Here is an 18,616-nt window from a genome sequence, read left to right as displayed (position 1 = left end):
ATTTCATTTCTAAGCGCCTTTCAAAACTAGCTATTATCTAGCTATTGTATAGCGAATAGCTAGGAGATAGCTAACAGCTAGATAGCTAATAGCTAGCTAGCTAATGGATAGCTAATAAAAAGCTAATAGATCGCCAGATAATAATAATAATACATTTGATTTATAAGCGCCTTTCAAAACTCAAGGTCACTTTACAGTCACAGGATAAGCTTTTCTGTGGGTGAGTAGCGGCAGCCACACGCGCCAGCGTTCACTCAACCCCGAGGTAAAGTAAATAACAAATGATATGACACCACAAAGACACAGAGACTCATTCATTCTTCAGCACTTTCGGTACCCTCTTTGTGACCCTCTTTATTATTATTATTATTACCATTGAAAGTTTGCGAGTTTTCTTCCCAAAACTCCATTTCCCACAATCCCCTTTGTCATGCGACTTGAGGGAGTGCAAAATGGCGGAGATTGATGTCACTGAGCCGCTGTTGCGTTCATAAAACTGCACAAAAAGCAATCTTTTTTGATTTCCACCGTCGAATCTCATGTGATAAAAAGACATTCCGGTATGCGCAGTGCGCACGCTGGGAACAACGAAGTGGACGTAACAGGATTGAAGGTGATTTGCACACACAATCCACGGTTGCTACCTTTTAGCTAGCTAGCTAGCCTCGGCTAACGTATTTTAGCTCGATGGCTACGCCGGTTGTGCTGTTATTTCCGATGACATGACTTTTCAAAACTCCTTCTGTCCTTGTCGTGACTGAAAGTAAGACCCTAAACCTATTCCACCACCTTTGTAAACCGTAACGAAAAGGTGCCAACGGTGGGAAAGAAGCCGAAAATGTGTCGTTTTTTTCCAATCTTTTGCCGTCAACATAATGTAGGGATGTGACAAAATTGTTCAATAATAATCCATCACACATGTTGTAATACCATATTAAAGTGCATCTCAATAGCTTTCAAATGATGTATAGATTATTGTTCTATGACAAATAGCAAGGAAATAATGGAATGTTTAATTTTGGAAAAATGAGGGGATGTGATTTTCTGCGTGTAATGACACAGTTAAAACAATGAACATCTGTGACCAAGTTCTTTATTACAGTTTAAACTATCATACCTTTCTTAATTTTTTGACAGATCTTAACGAGTAAGGTACCATTGGAAAGCTTTTGGAATTCTAAACAAGTACAGAAAAGATTCAAAATATAAATGAGCAAATATCAACGATCGAATGCAGGCAGATTTTCGTCAGAAATCCAAAATGGCTGTCACCGAATACGAGGAAAGAAAAAAATATAGAGCTCTAGAAATATAGATGCTAATGCTTCTTTTTACTTGGACCTTGGCAGTTATGGAGAAAACTATAGCTAGATAGATAGCTAGTTCAATAGCTAGATAAATAGCTTATAGCTAGCTAGGTGGATAGCTCGCCAGCCATATAGCTAATAGAAAATAGATAGCCAGGTAGGTAGCTAACTAGATAGCCTGCTAGATGCAGCCCCCTTGTGTAAGGGCAAAGCATTACCAGAGGTCTTACCAGCGCTTTATCAGCACCCCGCAAGACAAACCAAAACCCGAACAAATTGAGGAATGGCGCTCCACGTTATGCTTTTCAATTCCCGAAGAAATTCAGGAATGGCAGTGAATGAGTTCAACTGCATTTTGGGATATCTTCCGTCAGTGGTTCGGGAACTTGTTTTTACGCAATGGCAATGGCCACCTTCTAAAGATTTGTCATCTTTTCCATTTAGCTGGGCTGAGACGCCACCATCCGTCGCCCTCGTTTGTGGCTTCCAAGCCCCGTCGGGATCCAGCCGAGGAACCTTTTGCTACAAGCAAGCGCTAAAGCATGGACCTGGCGTCAGCGTCGGGCCTGAAAAGGAGGCTGGCCACCTCCCGCTCACCCAGCCTCCAAAGAGAGCTTGCCAGAAGCCCACCCCGTCGCTCACCTTCTTTGTCTCGCTCGTCTCCGTCATCTGATGAGTCTTTGCCTTGGTCCACATCGTCCTCTCCTAAGGCGCCATTTTTGCCCAATCGGACTCACCAGTCAGAGCGGCTGAGGGTGTCTTCCACGTGTGCCTCGCGAGCAAAGTCATCCTTCTCCGCTGCCAAAGCCGCTTTGTCGCCGTCAGGTGTCGACTACCAAGAAGAAGGTGGGAAAAAGGAGATCTACGATCCCTTCCACCCCACGGAGGGGGACAAAGACGGACAGGCTGAGGACGACGATGCGGAGAAGTATGATCCTTTTGAGCCTACTGGTTCTCCAGCATCAGATGAAGATGACCAAAACGGCAACTCCAGAGAAATGGAGAAGAAAGAAGAGGAGCCTCCAGATTCCACCGACGTTTTCAGCCGGCCGCCCAGCCCCCCGTTGGCTCCTCAGCTCCCTCACCGACGGCGAGTTGACTACAGCGCCTCCAAAGCTCGAGTGAAGCGAGAACGGGCCGACTCGGACCGTTCTGAGATCGAGGAAGGGGAGATCGTCGTAGCCATTGAGAGAGACGTCGGCGCCAACGGAACGCCGGCAGAAAATCTCCTCCTGGACTCTCCCGAGGTCACCTTTTTTGACCCCAAACCGGAGCGCATCCTGCGCGTGCTGGACGGAGATGGATTTGTATCTGTTTGCGCCGACAGCAACTGGGACGTGGACGGCGAAGCGGACGACGAGCCTCGGGTCGGCGTGGAGGATCTGAGAAGGAAACTGGTCAGCAAGAGGAAGGAAAGGTATCTTGCCTTTCCTGGTTCCTCCCCGCCAACTTCCCAGCCGGCTGCGAGCCCCGCCGCGGACTTGATGCCTTGTTCCCCGCCTGCCGAGAAAGGGAAGACCAAGCGCAAGTCCTCCAAAGGACCCAAAGATCCGAGCAGGCAGAGAAGTAAGGAGACCAAAGCCAGGGAGAAGGATGAGAAGCGCAAGAAAAAAAGGAAGGACAAGGAGGGAGACGGAGAAAGGAGCAGGGACAAGAAGCCGGCGGACAAGCCCGACAAAGACGGCAAAAGGAGGAGAAGCAGCCGAAGTAGCAGTCGCAAGAGAAAGAAAACGCATCACGGCAGCCCGGAGGCTCCCCAAGCGCACAATTCGTCTCGACGAGACGCCCACGGGGGACACTCGTACCGGAGTCCTTCCGCGGAGCGCCACAGAGACAAAGAAAGAGAGCGGGACCGAGGCCGAGACAGAGACCGAAGCAGAATCAAGGAACGAGAGCGCCACCGAGAGGCCCAACCCAGTCGCACCTTCGCCCGCCGAAGAGACCAACCGGATAGACGCTCCGGCTCCAATCGGAATTCCGCCGGTCGCGAGCGGCCCGGAAGAAGCCCGGCGGAAAGACCCCGGGAGCACCGGCGAGACCGCCGGCGGGAAGGACGTCCCGTGGTCCCCCCGTCCATCCAGGACCTGAACGGTTCCGACCTCTTCGCCATCAAGCGAACCATCACCGTCACCACCACCACCACTACCACCACCGTCCCCGGCTCGCCCGTCCTCACTCAAGCGTCTCCGTGTCGCCTGGCGCAGGACGCGCCCCGCGAGAGGACGAAGACGAGACCGTGGCACTCGGGCGGGGAGGAGGCGGAGCGCCGGTCGCCGCCGCCGCGCTACCGCAGATACCAGTCGGACCGCTATTCCGATAAATTAGACATGGACGCTTTGTCTTTAGACGGGGAAGCCTTGGACTCGGACTACCCGTCTCTGGAAGACACTCCGCCGGCAGCCCCGCCCCCGGAGTCGCCGCCTGCCCCCGGCCCCAAATCCAAAGCCAGTCCCAAGGCCGAACGCCATCGCCCCAAAAAGAAAAGCCACAGCTCCAAGAAACTGGCTCCGTCGTCCTCCTCCTCGTCCTCCTCGTCCAATAAAACCAAAAGCAAATCCTCGTCTTCTCTGTCCGCCGCGTCGGGTCCCGCCCCCCTCCCGGCGGGCCTTCCGTTGACCAAGAGAACCAGGAAAGTGGGCAGAGACAAAATGTGGGACAAAGACGGCAAAAAGGATTTGTCCCGCTCCGGCAAATCCAAGAAGGACGGCGGCGGCCGCAAAGCCAAACTTCAGTCCAAAGTGTCCGTTTTGGTGCGCGAGGGAGTGAGTAGCACCACCGGGACTTCGTTGGGCTCCGGTAAGCTGAGCATGGACCTCCTGGGTCCCGCGGGTAGCGGGGGGGGTCCCGGAGGCTCCGTGGTGGGCGGCTCCATTGCCGTGGTCTTCTGTCGAGACAACGAGAGCAGGTCACCCTTTCTCAAGCCTTGCGGCGAGCCCCTCTCGCTCGCCGTTCGCAATAAAGATCGGAACAGCCTGGCGGCGCCGCGCCCCGCCGGGGCGTTGAGATCCAAGAAAACAAAAACCGGCTCCATCACGTCCACGTCCTCCTCCACGCCCTCGCCGTCATCCACGTTGGCCGCCAAGCGCCGCCGTCGCTTCGCCAAGAAAGTTCGGGGAAAGGATTCGGTCTCGGGTCTGGACCCGCCAGGCGGGGGCCAAGCCGAGGCGGCGCCGGACGGCCGGAGCGCCCCACCGCCCGAGGTTCCGTCCGCCGCCGCTGACGCCGCCGAGGCCGTCGGTCCGCAGCCTGGCCGGGCGGGCCCCGCTCCTTGTTCCTCATCGTCCTCGTCCTCGTCGTCCTTTGCGGGGGCGCTCCCGCCCTCCTCCCCGCCACCCCGAACGCCCCCACCTCTCGCGGCGCCCTCGCGCGACGCCCGACTCGCGTCTTCGCCCGACTCGCAGACGGTGGACAGCAGCTGCAAGACCCCGGAGCCTTCTTTCCGAGCCGACGACTGCCCGACCCCGAGCCAGACCAGCCCCGCGCCGCCGCCGTCCGGTCCGCCCAGTCCGTCCCCGCCCCGGGTGTCCGCGCCCACCACCACGCAGACCCCTTCGGACGAGGCGGCCCACTGTGCGCCCTCGCCTCCTTCGCCTTCATCGTCGTTGGCGGGCGCGGGCGCTTCCCTTTCTCTGGCTCCATCCTCGTCGGACCCGTCTTCCTCGTCGGTGTCCTCGTCCTCTGCCGGCAAGCCTGCGGCGCCTCCTCTGGCGGCTCCCGCCGTCCTCCCGTGGAGTCTGCAGACCGGGGTGGACTGCGCCACCGGAGGGGTTCTCGCCTGTGAGTTTGCTCAATCGCTTCCCGGACCTTTTGCCCGACTTTGACGCTTTAGCCATTTGCCACATTTCTCGATGTACAGGTAACGTGTGAGTTACGACCGGCGCGAGTTACGACCACCTGTACTTACGACCATGACCGCACAAAGCTCGCGGTTTTTCTATCAAACCAATGGCAACAAAAATTGACATTCCTTTTTGTGCTCGTTTCCGATATAACGGGTGCTCCTGCGTTTTTTTTCTGTCGGGGACGCAATATATCCGAGTTACGACCGGCACGAGTTGCGACCACCCCTACTTACGACCACACAATGCGTGCGTTTTTTCCATCAAATCAATGCCAAGAAAAATCGACATTGCTTTTTGTGATCGTTTCCGATATGATAACGGTTGCTACTATGTTTGGGTTTGTTTTTTTCGTCGGTGACGGAATATGCGGCGAACGGCCCCTCACAACCGCTAACCAAAAGTCCTTCCTTCTTAGTAACTGCCCTTCTCTTCAAAATGGAGGAGGCAAACATGGCCAGCAGAGCAAAAGCACAAGAGTTCATCCAAGCGACCAGTCAGGTGAGAGGATGCGTTTTTGACTCTCAGGCTCCATCGCCGTTTTTTCCACGTGGTGGACGAAAAAAAGCAAGAAGCAAGAAGAGCGCGGAGGCTCTTTGTTTCATCAAACTCCTCATCAGATGTTCACGTGTGTTGACTTCAGATCAAATTTTGTGTCAAAAGATCATTTGCCACATCTCTCGATATACAGGTAACATCCGAGTTAGGACCGGCGCGAGTTACGACCACCCGTGCTTACGACCGCCAGACCCCTCAAGGACAGACACTATACAGTCACGTAATTTTTTGTGCGGGTGAGCAGCGGCCATATACAGTGCAGATACCGTTTCCTGTAGTACTGTACACTGCTTTTCTTTCCTTGGGTGTCCGTCTGAGCCGTCACGCAGAGCGATTTTTGTATACATTTCAGGTGCGGTTATGCAGTAATGAAAATCCATAGTATGAAATATAAAATGATAAAAATGACACGAAAAGTTTATAAATAAAGAGTTTGCTATATAATAGTATTCAATAGAAAATGTTGCTTAAAAACAACAGATTGACATTGTATACTATCTTGTCGCGTAAACGTCACGCTAGCCATTTTGAATGGATTTCAACTTACAACCATTTGTCTTAGGACCGTTTTGTCGGAACAGAACCCTGTCGTAACTCGGATGTTACCTGTATTTCCAAGCGGAACGATTTGCTTTGATTCTTCTTTTTGATCCAATCCGATTTTCCGATTGAAATTTGGTGGGAATGCCGCCCCGTAATGGCCGCCCTGTCTCGAACGCAGATCCTCTCCCAGGCCAACCAGAGTCAGTCTCAGGCTCCATCGGCTGCCTCATTGACCTCCACCCAGATCCCGCCTCCGCCGCCCAACCTACCCCCACCGCCCGCCTTGAGCCCAGCGCAGTTCATCCTCCAAAGCTCTCTGCCATTAGTCGGTTGCACCAAAACGCCGCCCTCCCACTTGCACGCCACCCTCGGCGGCGCATGTGCGCAGACGCCTCCGCCCGTCATGCCCGTTGGGCTGCCGGGATTTACGGGGACCTCCGGAGACGCTTTGTGGGACAATGAAAGTAAAGACCCCGACAAGGTGAGTGAAAGCTCATCATCCTGTCACATTTGCAGTTGTGGGAGATACTCGACTCTTGGAGCTCCAGTTTCCTCTCGGGGGGCCATTATGATTTTTATAGCTAGCTAGCTAGCTATCTGGCTGGCTCGCTAGCTATCGAACTGGCTATTAGTGATACGGCTACCTAGCTAGCTGGCTATCTATTTGCTGCTAGCTAGCTGTCTATCTATTTGAGTTACTTCCAGGTTGAGTGAGCGCTGGCGCGTGTGACTGCCACTGCTCAGACTCAAACAAACTTATCCTGTGACTGAAAAGTGACCTTGAGAGTTTTGAAAGGTGCTTATAAATGATATGTATTATTATTATTATTATTATTATTATTATTATTATTATTATTATTATTCATCCCCACCACATATGACATCTAGAGCGCACAACTAATTAATGAATAACTACTTTTCAAAAATAATGACTGTTATTGTGTTTTACGTAAGATAATTTGAAATTTAGGTTCAAACATTAGCAAGCATCATTGGAATTTCACACGTTTTGCTTTTCGCGGGCCGAATAATGTGATGTGACGGGCCAGATTTGGCCCCCGAGCCTGAACTTTGACACCAGTGGTTAGTTTGACCAGCGGGTGACTCTGCACAGCGTTTGTCTTTCTCATGCAAACGAGTGACAAATGCAGTATACGGTGACATCCGACTTACGACCGAGTTCCCTTCCGACCAAACGGTCTTAAGTTGAAATACTTTCTAACTGTTGAATAGAAACTCGGAGGCTAAATGACTGGCAAACTCCCCCCTCTGGTGCCATCACACGGTCGATTGCTGTACGAGCGTGAGATGCTGGCTGGCTAAAATTGTTGTGCGCGTTGCCGTCCTGCTAGCGCGTTGCGGTGCCAGGCGTAGAATTAAAATTTTAAAAATAGGGTCCGGAGGTCGTGGTCGTAAGTACGGGTGGTCGTAAGTTGGATGTTAGCTGTATTTTCAAGAGTTCATGCTTCAGATCACGCTCCGTCTCTGACTTGCAAGGGGAGAACTTTGTGTTTTGTTCTCCTAGCCAGCCAGCCAGCCCTTTGGGATTTCATTTGCAAAGCACATTTTTTGCTGGCTTTCTCGCGAAGGCATGTTGACCCACGTGTCCCCTTTGTGATGGAAATGCACAGTACCTGAAGAAGCTGCACACGCAGGAACGGGCCGTGGAGGAGGTCAAGCTGGCCATCAAACCTTACTATCAGCGCAAAGACATCAACAAAGATGACTACAAAGACATCCTCCGAAAAGCTGTTCACAAGGTCGCCCGCACATCAGCTTACACCCGCCCGTCTTGTGACTGTCACTCATTGTTACAGGGACATGGATGAATCAATCAATCAATATATTATAAAACCTTGAGTTTTGAAAGGCGCTTATAAATTAAATGGATTATTATTAGTAGTAGTCGTATTCGTATTATTATTTTTAGTATTAGCATTAGTATTACTATTAGTATGAGTATTATTAAGGTGAGCTGGTCTTGAATGGCGCTTTTGTCCTGCTTTCAGATCTGCCACAGTCGCACCGGTGAAATCAACCCGGTGAAGGTCAGCAACCTTGTGAAGCTCTACGTCCAGCGATACAAGTACTTCCGAAAACACGGACGCAAAATGGATGACGAGGACAGGGACGAAAGGGAGCCCAGCGGGACTTTTTAAAAGCTTCTTGTGTACTTTGCCTTTGGTTGCTTTGTTTTTATTCTTTGGTCTTCTTCCATTTGATGCAGCTTATACCTGTGATTTCACTGTAAATATGTCCAACGGAGAAAACAACAAGTCTTTAGACAACAGGTCACGTCGAGGAAATTTAAAGAAAATCCCCAAAACATTGAAACAACGCGCTAGCAGGCCGGCAACGCGTACGACAATTTTAGCCAGCCAACCAGCATCTCACTTTCGCACAGCAATCGACCGCGTGATGGCACCGGAGGGGGCCGTTTGCAAGTCACTTAGCCTCCGAGTCTCTATTCAACATTTTGAATGGATATCGACTTACGACCGTTTGGTCGGAACGGAGCTCGGTCGTAAGTCGGATGTTACCTGTTGTCAAGCTTGGCGACCAGCAGGTTGGTCGCCAGTAAATATTTCTGGCACTGCGGTTCATGTACAGTTGACGCTCAGCCACTGTGCTTTGCTTCGATCGACACCATGACTGAATCAACACAGATCGTGTATTATAATTTCAACATTTTAATGTTTTTTTTTTTTAACCATGACCACTACTAACTTTGGGGCAGAAAGACTTTTTAAAAGATAAACGAATGAATTGTTTTACATCCATGGAAAATAAATATTTTGATGGAAGCTGCACAGGTCAAGACGTGTGAGTACATTTATAACACAGCGAGACTAATAAAGGCAAATCCAATCCAAAACTTATTTGCTTCACCATATTAAATGTAAAATATAATGCTCATGCTTTTATTACAATGAGCACAATGAATTTCCTCCTTCTCTAATAGTTTCTCCCTTATTTACTTGCATAATACTCGTGTTGAGAAAAAAAAACGGCTAAAATGCAAAATTAGGCTTGGGTGGGACGAGCCGAGTGGCAGAAATCCGACTTTCTCTGGTCCTCGAAAGCAGCGTTATTTTACGACGACTCTGGCTGTTATACGGCATCCCGCCATTTTAATTTTCTTCAACTTCTAAGATACGCATTGTCGCATTGTACGTGTTGTTCCACTCGACAGTATTTTGTTTCGTTAACTTTCATACACCAAAGCAATACACACCGAACGCACCAAGGCATTTATGTGTCTTCCGTGTCCGTTTGAATTCGATGGTGTAATTTATCTTTGGTCGTTGGGTGAGCGAAGGAAGGTAAGAGTCCATGTGTCTTGTTAGCATAGCGTAGCTAGCTTGGTGCTCACCACTATTAAGTCGAGTGTTGAGCGAGCGAAACAAAAGAGCCACTACACCTGGTGGGGTTCTTTGTGTATTTTTTGGGTTGTGTTATCTCATTTGGTAAAGGCCATTTGCTTAAACAAGAACCCGATTTGAATCTGGTCCATTATTATACGTCGTCTCCGAGACACATGCTAGTTAGCCAGCTAAGCTAGCAAATACGTTTGCCTTTGTGCTTGCTCACCCTTGACCTGACATTGACTGCATGTTTGTTTTTTGGTACGTGAAATTGGTGTGTCTAGGTGAAAAATGACGCAGTTTTTGCCTCCGAACCTCCTGGCCCTGTTTGCCCCGCGGGACCCAATCCCTTTTCTGCCTCAACTGGAGAAGTTGCCGCATGAGAAACACCACAACCAACCTTACTGTGGCATCGCCCCGTTCATCAGGCACTTTGAGGTTGAAAGCTTATCACCTACAACACATTGTATCTTCCCAAAATGTAGCGTGGGCGCAAAATACATCTGATTTGTTGTGATTAGGACCCGAGGGATGCTCCACCGCCAACAAGGGCTGAGACTCGTGACGAGAGGTTGGAAAGAAAGGTGGGTTTGGGAACCAGGAACCATAGAAAGACGACTTTGAACATTTTGATTTTGTAAATAGGGAAAATGTTAAGTGTTTGATTCATATATATGGATGTTATGGATGAATGATAGCTAGCTTGCTATCTATTTGAGTTCGGGGTTGAGTGAACGCTGGCGCGTGTGGCTGCCGCTGCTCACCATAAACTGTGACTGTAAAGTGACCTTGAGAGTTTTGAAAAGCGCTTAGAAATGAAATGTATTATTATGATTGCTCTTCTGGTGTTTGTTTTGCTTACACGATCTTGAGAGGTGGTCATTGTTTGGTCTACCATTTTGTTTCACATCTCAAGTACTAACAGCTATCTATTCGCTAGCTAATAGCTATCTATTTGCTAGCTAATAGTTATCTATTTGCTAGCTTGCTATCTATCCGAAAAAATAAAATCATATAATCTCCATGTGCGGGTGAGCAGGGGCAGCCACATGCGCCAGCGTTCATTCAACCCGGAATAACTCAAATAGATCGAAAGTTTTCCAACAGATAACTGTCTGGTCACATAGTCTTTTGCTGTGTTTGTGTCTTGCCATTGCCATAGAATTCCCCAATGTCAGCCATTTAAGTGTGCAATTGTTTCATTTGTAGAGGCGAGAGAAAATCGAAAGAAGACAAACGGTGGTGGAGACGGAGCTGAAACTCTGTGAGTCTCTTGGACGGACGACAAGCCGTGTGATCTGATTGAGCTTGGCGGACCTTGACATCCACTTTGTATTGTTTTAGGGGACCCGCATAATGATCCAAATGCGCAAGGAGATGCCTTTAAGACGTTGTTTGTTGCAAGAGTGGTGAGTTTGTCAAAATGACGGCCACGTGTTTTTCACGCTCACCGCTTAGTAACAACCAGTCTTGACATTTTCCTAGAACTACGATACCACAGAGTCCAAGCTTCGCCGTGAGTTTGAGGTCTACGGTCCCATTAAGAGGGTAAGTTTGTGCCTTTGGCAAAAGGCTAAATGGCAGCTTTTAAATGGGTTTACACAGTCACCTTAAAGGACAAGCGACACCATTTTTTTTTGTTTCCTAACTGACATCAGAAAAACGTTTTTTAGCATCTAAAATGCCCAAAACGCGCAGGCTGATATTTTTTGTCAAATGAAAAGCACCTATAAAAATGACTTAGTGTCCAAAAACTACTTCAAAATGACCTCGGAAATGGTGAGTTTCAGAAAGTCCCGCCCCCTTGTTTGTGACGTCACGCCAGGATGTCTTGCCTCGCTCAAGAATCAAAACAATGGCTTCAGATTCGGAAAAAGATCCTTTCTTTTTACTCATCCAGTTATGAATAGGATTCAAATCGTTCTGAAGAGGAAAGCATAAATGTTTGCCATCGATTAAAGAAGTCCTTCCATATCAATTCAGGCCGAGTAAGCAAAGCGACGAAACTGTTGAAGGACGTGACACATGAAGCTCTTTGAATAAGGAATATAGCATGAACTTCCGTGATATGTGGCATATAAGGAAACAAATAATAAACTACAAGATGTCAACATCAATGCAGATTGTTGAATGGTTTTGCATGCAAAACGTTGTTTCAAGATGAGTTACAATCTTGCATATGAATGTCAGCGGTTATCCATCGCTAACCAAGGTTAGCTCCTCGTTCCCAGCAGCTGAATGTTTGTCCGATAGGTTTGCTCCACTATGATGACCATTGCTCTCTTTCACCACTGGAAGCAACTTTATAATATCACCACTGACGATACGATACGTTCCTGTCGCTTGCAGATTTACATCGTGTACAACAAAAGGACGAGCAAGCCTCGCGGATACGCCTTCATCGAGTACGAGCATGAGCGCGACATGCACTGTGAGTACAAATACAAGACTGACTGACGGCATCAGAAAAAGCATCATTCGGTCGCTGCGGGTCTTCCATTGGCACCGGCTTCTCATATATATTTTTTTAGGGGGGGCGGGGGGTGGCATCTTGTAAACATCTCGCCTCAGGACCGCTAGCAAAGAATCCAAAGTTCCGTTCCACATTTTGCATGGTGAAAAGCCGTCCGTCCCGTAGTGGTGCTGTGACGTTTTGTGTGTCTGTGTTTGTTGCGTATCATGGGTTGACTGGCGCTTTGGTTGAGAAGGGGGAAAGGTGGGTGGACCCCAAAAAGATGGAGGTGTGACTCGTCTGTGAAACTTGAACCTCTTTGCTTCTCAAAGGGGGCCACGTTGTCTTTGAACTGTTAGGTCAAGTAGCTCTGTGGAAGAGCAAGCCTGCTGCTTGGACTCCATTGGTAAGCACAAGGTTAGACTAGTCACTCATCCAATGGGTTATTATCAACTGCACCCCAACGTAAGGGTGGGCAGTGTGGGGTTTTGTGTGTGTGTGTGTCTGTGTGTGGTCTTCAACCCTGGTCATGGTGAGGGTAATTCAATGGAAATGCCGCCACCGCCGCATTGAAGTACAGTGATACCTTGGCTTACGAATTGAATTGCTTCCCAGAAAGTCTGTGTAATTTCATTTAATTTCCCATAGGAAACCATTAAAATGAGAATAATCCGTTTCCAGGTCCCCATAAAAAAAATAATTTTCAACTAATTAAACCTTAAATCTATTCACAAAATACCCCATTTTATGTATAATAAATGTGCTATGGTATTGTAATGAAAGAAATAAACTGTACTGTATAATAAAGTCGTTTTATTTAGCTTTGTGATGGTCGTTGATAGCTTGATGGAATGCCTAGCTTTTTGCATAAAGTGTCTCAAGGTCTGGGTTGTGCATCTTAGAAGTTGTGATATTGCAACAGATGCAGGCAGACACACTAGAAACTTCCCTTGCTTGTAGGTTCTCTTCAAATTATACAGATGGCTTGCGCAGGTTATTTGTGGACCCTGATTGATGGAATATTTTAACCTTGCAGTCCACACCCGGCCTTTAAACTATCAATAAAGTTGAAACGACTCCAAGTTTCACTGTTTTCTATCCATGGTCTTACCATTTCACTTTTCATTTTTTGTTTCAAGCTCTTTCGTCTCCCTTTCTGTAACCCCTCGCCCCGCTCACTGCTGCGTGTGTCTCCCTCCTCTACCGCGGATCTTGACCAATCACGTGCGGCTTTAACCGAAGACTGGGGGGTGGCTACTAGAGGAGGAAAAAAAGCCGGCTGCCATTTTCAGCTACTTGTTAGGAGCTCCAAGAACCGGCTCGTTCGCAAACGACACATCACTCATTGTGGCGCTCCGTGTATTTCCCGGAAAATAGTTTGTATGCCAAGATTATATTATCGCGAATTTAATGTTGGTAAGGCGGAAAGTTCGTTAGCTGAAGCGTTCGTATGCCGAGGTATCGCTGTATTTAAATTGAGATTTTTTTTTCCCCTGCCACAATGCGCAACTATCTGATGAGCACCGTGACATCACTCTGGGACGTGGATGGCAATAGTTGTTCCAGACCAGAGTTGCTGATCACCGCAGTGTAGCCAATTAAAGGGATAAATTGAGCGGGGGAGGCGGGGCTACGCGTCATATTAACTGTGTGTTATTCTCATTGCCACTGCAGCCGCCAATCTGTGATGGCTATTGGCCAGAGCTGGCTGGCAGATGATGATGATGGTTAGGATACATCTACACCCTACTACCACTGCTCAATGTATGGTTGGTATCATGGGTTTGTATGATGGGTAAGATTTCTTTCCACCCTCCGTTTCCGATACAGGGAAGAGGAGTCACGTTCAATGGGAAAAGCCTTTTGTTTTTTTGTTTTTGTACTGGCTAGTAGTTTTATCTACGCACCTTTGACCATTGAACGCCCCCTGAACATTTAGCAGTACCCGGTGACTCGGCCCTTTTTGTGAAAGCCACTTTGCACGGCTCCTCAGAGCTTGGTCTCTACTCTAGGCGACGAACCGGAGAGAAAACAGACCTACCGTTGTAAAACCCCTTAAAGTTTGTGGCAAAGTAACCATAGCATTGAACATTTAGCCGTCGGTACCTGATGACTCTGCCCTTTTTGTTAAAGCCACCCTTGCACGGCTCCTCAGAGCTTAGTCTCTACTCTAGACGACGACAGACCTACCGTTGCAAAACTCTCAAAGCTTGGGACAAAGTAACCATACCGCATGTCGGGTGGTGTGCGGTCCACGCACCGTGTGTCGTGGAAAACGCCGGATATATATATCATAGCCATTATGAGGATTAGCTCGTCGTACCCGTTTGTTTCTGGACGCTTGTTTCTAAGTGCCATCGACATCGGATTTATGAATCAGACTCCCCAAAAAGATTTTTCTGTACCGTTAACTCCGTATCCAGGTAGCGTAAGGTTTTGATTTTATCCCCCGATATGAAGAAATGCCATTGTGAGCTGGCGACTAGGGCAGCCATTGCTATGAACGTTCCAGGATATTCGTCTGCGTACAGCAGTGGTCCATCGATGAAAAGGTTTCTTCAGCTGTCATCTGTACCAGGATATTCCACTTTGGTGCTTCAATCTATTGAACTCGTCCTATTCGGGCTTAGTTGACTTTAATGGAAAGGGCAGATGTACTTGTTTTGGTCTTTCTGACACGGACGGCCACCATTTCCAAATGACTTAGTCACTCATTCACAATATCAACATGCGGATTTAGTCACACAGTGTTCTTAATTACAACCATGAGTAACTAGGTCGTACCCCACCCCGACCCCTCTTACGTCCCGTTGGAACAAGGTTTAGTCGACAATCTTCCACCAAAGTGGTTTGTGTTTAGTAGCGTGGCGTTACAGGCCTCCATGAATTGCCGTGAAGGCCATTTTGCACTATTTCAAATGTTGATCAGCTTTTGTTGGGGGTTTGGTAAGGCCCTGTTAGTGGGAAGCCATTTTGGTGGCATCCTTTTGTCTAGAGAGGAAAGTGGTGGGGTTCTGGTAAGGCCCCCCCCCAGACTGAGTTTGTGACCCCAATGGAATTCTGGTGTTGACGAGGGGTTGTGGTAAGACCCCTCTGACTGAGCTTCTGAGACCGTGTGAGATTCGGTCTTGTCGAAATGGTACGAATGAAGGAAAAGGGGTTGCGGTAAGTCCTGGTTCTTCAACATCCCAGAGCGGTGTGGCGTAGCGGACGGGAAGCAAAAGACGCCACCACAAACTTGTGTGATATCGCCGCTTTGGGGTGGGAGACGCGTTGTGAATGAGAACGCCGCCTTTGTTGTTGCTGCTGCTGCTGTTTCTTCTGTTTGCTGCTCTCGCGTACAACAACGGGGAAGCGGGTCAAGGTTCACGGTCCACCAAAACCACCGCCAAAGTCTCGATTGAGGGGAAAACACCGGCATCCCAAAAACTTTGACGTTAGATGACCACAATCAAGCCCTATTTTCAGACAAAGCGTCGAGTCCTGTCGCTAAGTAGAAAGATGGGCTAAGATGCTATCGCTAACCGCAATCGAAATGACCCCAGCAAGCCTGTCAAGTCAAGTGAATGCTACAACAACGCCACAGAGAACTTAAGAATTTAAGATTGGCGCATTTATTAGCCTGGCAGTGGAGACATTGACATTTCACAGCAGCAAAGTGACGGAAAGGAAGAAGTAGAAAAACAAAATAAAGGCTGTAAGGGCAGCCACTCTCGCAGAGCCATCTTGGAAGTCAAAACAACAACAAAAAAACTAAATAACAAAAGACAGTCATTCAATAGGAAGCACTTTCTCTTTGTTGCATGAAGCAGTTTGAGAGGATCAAAGCGTCCTTTTCACCAGTGGGGCGTTGTGTTGGAATGTGCACGTGTGCTCCAAGCTAAATGTTGAAAGAAAACACCAAGCTGTGGCATCCATTGACCAAATGAGACGGTCTCACATCTCATGTCATGCGTAAATCCGCTTCGATTCCAAGCCGCGACACTTCCACATACGAACGAGTTAACGGTTGCTTGCGTTATGTACACGAACCGAGCTACGTGGCACATAAGCCCGATTTTATCGACTTTTGAGGTCATGTGTAGTCAACCCACTGGTGTTCACGGTTAAAAGAACGAAAAAAAAAAAAGGGCAAAAGACCGTTCATCGGGTGGAAGGAAGTCTGCTCCCATTATCCTTGGGCAGCCCTCTCGGCTTCACCCGCTCCTGGTCAGTATGCTAAAGCACCGTTTGGTTTTCCTTGTTGCGGCGACGCGTGGAACTCTTATCCCCTTCTGTTTTTTTTTTTCCTCTCCTCTCCAGCCGCCTACAAGCACGCCGATGGCAAGAAGATTGACGGCAGGAGAGTCCTGGTGGATGTGGAACGAGGTCGCACTGTCAAAGGATGGCACCCCAGGAGACTGGGTTAGCATCTCTTTTTCATTAGTTAGGATCAGCTTTTCTGCGGGTGAGCGGCGGCAGCCGCATGCGCCGGCGTTCACTCAACCCGGAAGTTAATAGATAGAAAGCTAACTAGCCAGCTAATAGATAGCTAGCCACCTAGATACCTCCATAGCTAATAGCTAGCTAGATAGATAGTTAGCGAATACACTGAATGTCACTAACAATAATAATAATAATAATACATTTTTTAATAATTCGCCTTTCAAAACTTTCAAGTGCCGCTGCTCTAAGCTTCCTATTGCTGCCTTGAATGTTGACGTTGGCCGAAGAGTCAAGTTTGAAGGCGAGGAAAAGCTCACATTTGCATTTGTTTGACTCAGGTGGAGGTTTAGGAGGGACCCGAAGAGGCGGAGCAGATGTCAACATCAAGCACTCGGGAAGAGATGACGCGTCCCGCTACGAAGATCGTCCCATGGGAGGGTGAGCGTCCTTTTATTTTCACCACGTACACTTGGTTATATAGCTAGCTAGCTATCTATTTGCTGTATCAGCTATCTGGCTGGCTGGCTAGCTAGCTCTCTAGCTGGCTATCTATTAGTTATATAGCTAGCTAGCTGGCTATCTATTAGCTTGCTATCTTGCAGATACAATAGCTAGCTAATAATTTCCTTGACATGGGTCTGGAGTTATCAGAGCTTGAAATGGGGGCGGCTGTCCGAAATATCTGTTAGCTTGCGAATAGATAGCTAATAGCTAGGGTATAGCTAGCTAGCTTGGGAATAGCAGTGAATCTATTCGCTAGCTAATATCTGTCTATTTGCTAGCTATTAGCTATCTATTTGCTACCTATTAGCTATCTATTTGCTAGCTAGCTTTCTATCTATTTGAGTGAACGCTGGCGCCTGTGGCTGCCGCTGTTCACCCACAGAAAAACTTCTCCTGTGACTGTCAAGTGACCTTGAGAGTTTTGAAAGGCGCTTAGAAATCAAATGTATTATTATTATTATCATTTTAAGCATACCGATTTGTGATTTTTCTGTGTGACTTTGTAGCGAGCGCGATCGTGGAGAGCGTCGTGAGCGTAGTCGCGACAAGGAGAGAGAGCGTCGCAGGTCCCGATCCCGCGAACGCCGCCGCCGCACACGTTCCCGCGATAGGGAGAGAGACAGGCAGCCGGCGCCCGGGGAGGACGGCGGCGTCGCCGCCGCCGCGGGCGGCGGCAGGCGTCGAGAACGCGATCGCGCGGCGCCGCCCGCCGGCAACGGCAAAAGTCGAGAAAGAAGCAGGGATCGCGACAGGAAGAGGAGGAGCCGAAGCCGCGATCGCAAGCGCGAGCGCGACAGGACCGCCGGCGAGGAGGCGGACGGCGGCCCCGAGGCCGGCGAGCGACCCGCCGAAGACGGCGAAGCGGTCGAGCCCGCCGAGGAGCGGAGGGAGCGCGACCGAGACAAAGACCGCGACCGCCGGCGCAGCCACAGGGACCGAGACCGGCGCCGGAGCGACCGGGACCGCGACCACAAGAGGGAGCGCGGCGAGCGTGGCGACCGCGAGCGGCGCGACGAGCGCCACGCCGCCTCTCGGGAAGACGTCGGCCCCCAAGACCAAATGGCCAACGACGAGGAGGGCCGAGAAGCGGCCAACATGGACGACTACAGTCAGGATGGGATGACGATGATGGCGGCGGCGGCGCCTGACCAGCAGTCGGCGCCTGACCAATATGGCGCCCCTGAGAATGGCTACAAGATGGAGGAGACGACCGGAGATGAGTACTAAAATCGCTCGTTCAAAAAAACAAAAATAGTTTTCATATTTTACTGTACCGTGATTAAAAAAAAATCATTGAATGGCAAAGTTTTCATCTGGATTTTGCCAATTTATTTGTGCCGCCATATTAATTTTTCAACCGTCCCAACATTTTTTTGTTTCACCTTTCATCACAATTTAATTCAAAGTCGCTAAGATCCTTTTGGTGTCACATTCTGGGCTACGTTTTGTGGCGTATCACAATTGTATGCTTTCAAATTCAATAAAAAAAAACAAACAAACATTAATTATCATTTGATATCCTTTGCTTTTGTTACCCGGGTTACTTTATGAACTGCATCTTACGAAATAATTGCCTTCCAAGTTTAGAAAAACTCCAGTGAATGAAAAAAAGTTTTCCAAATC

At 48.7% G+C, this 18,616-nt stretch overlaps 2 protein-coding genes across 3 annotated transcripts; both read left to right on the top strand.

Annotated features, from left to right (window-relative positions):
- The first annotated feature begins 437 nt into the window (after positions 1 to 437).
- On the top strand, positions 438 to 9,131 carry scaf1 (SR-related CTD-associated factor 1). Of its 2 annotated transcripts, XM_089019592.1 has the most exons (6): positions 438 to 613; positions 1,752 to 5,084; positions 5,565 to 5,647; positions 6,426 to 6,728; positions 7,879 to 8,007; positions 8,257 to 9,131. In XM_089019592.1, exons 2-6 carry the CDS (start codon positions 1,850 to 1,852, stop codon positions 8,404 to 8,406), a joined length of 3,900 nt encoding a protein of 1,299 aa, XP_088875718.1. In that variant the 5' UTR covers positions 438 to 613; positions 1,752 to 1,849; the 3' UTR covers positions 8,407 to 9,131. The 2 variants fall into 2 exon arrangements, with proteins under 2 accessions (XP_088875718.1, XP_088875719.1); XM_089019593.1 differs by lacking the exons at positions 5,565 to 5,647; positions 8,257 to 9,131.
- Positions 9,132 to 9,383: 252 nt separating this feature from the next.
- snrnp70 (small nuclear ribonucleoprotein 70 (U1)) lies at positions 9,384 to 18,498 on the top strand. Its single transcript, XM_089018717.1, has 10 exons — positions 9,384 to 9,570; positions 9,897 to 10,050; positions 10,134 to 10,196; positions 10,822 to 10,876; positions 10,957 to 11,021; positions 11,098 to 11,160; positions 11,962 to 12,043; positions 16,367 to 16,468; positions 16,828 to 16,927; positions 17,500 to 18,498. The coding sequence occupies exons 2-10, from the start codon at positions 9,904 to 9,906 to the stop codon at positions 18,218 to 18,220; spliced, it is 1,398 nt and encodes a 465-aa protein (XP_088874843.1). The 5' UTR covers positions 9,384 to 9,570; positions 9,897 to 9,903; the 3' UTR covers positions 18,221 to 18,498.
- The last annotated feature ends 118 nt before the right edge of the window (positions 18,499 to 18,616 follow it).

This window comes from Hippocampus bargibanti, linkage group LG17 (genome assembly GCF_051943395.1).
Source record: "Hippocampus bargibanti isolate YZ-2025 linkage group LG17, ASM5194339v1, whole genome shotgun sequence".
Taxonomy (NCBI): domain Eukaryota; kingdom Metazoa; phylum Chordata; class Actinopteri; order Syngnathiformes; family Syngnathidae; genus Hippocampus; species Hippocampus bargibanti.
Note: the sequence above shows the minus strand (reverse complement) of the source record. Positions and strands in the feature narration are given on the sequence as shown.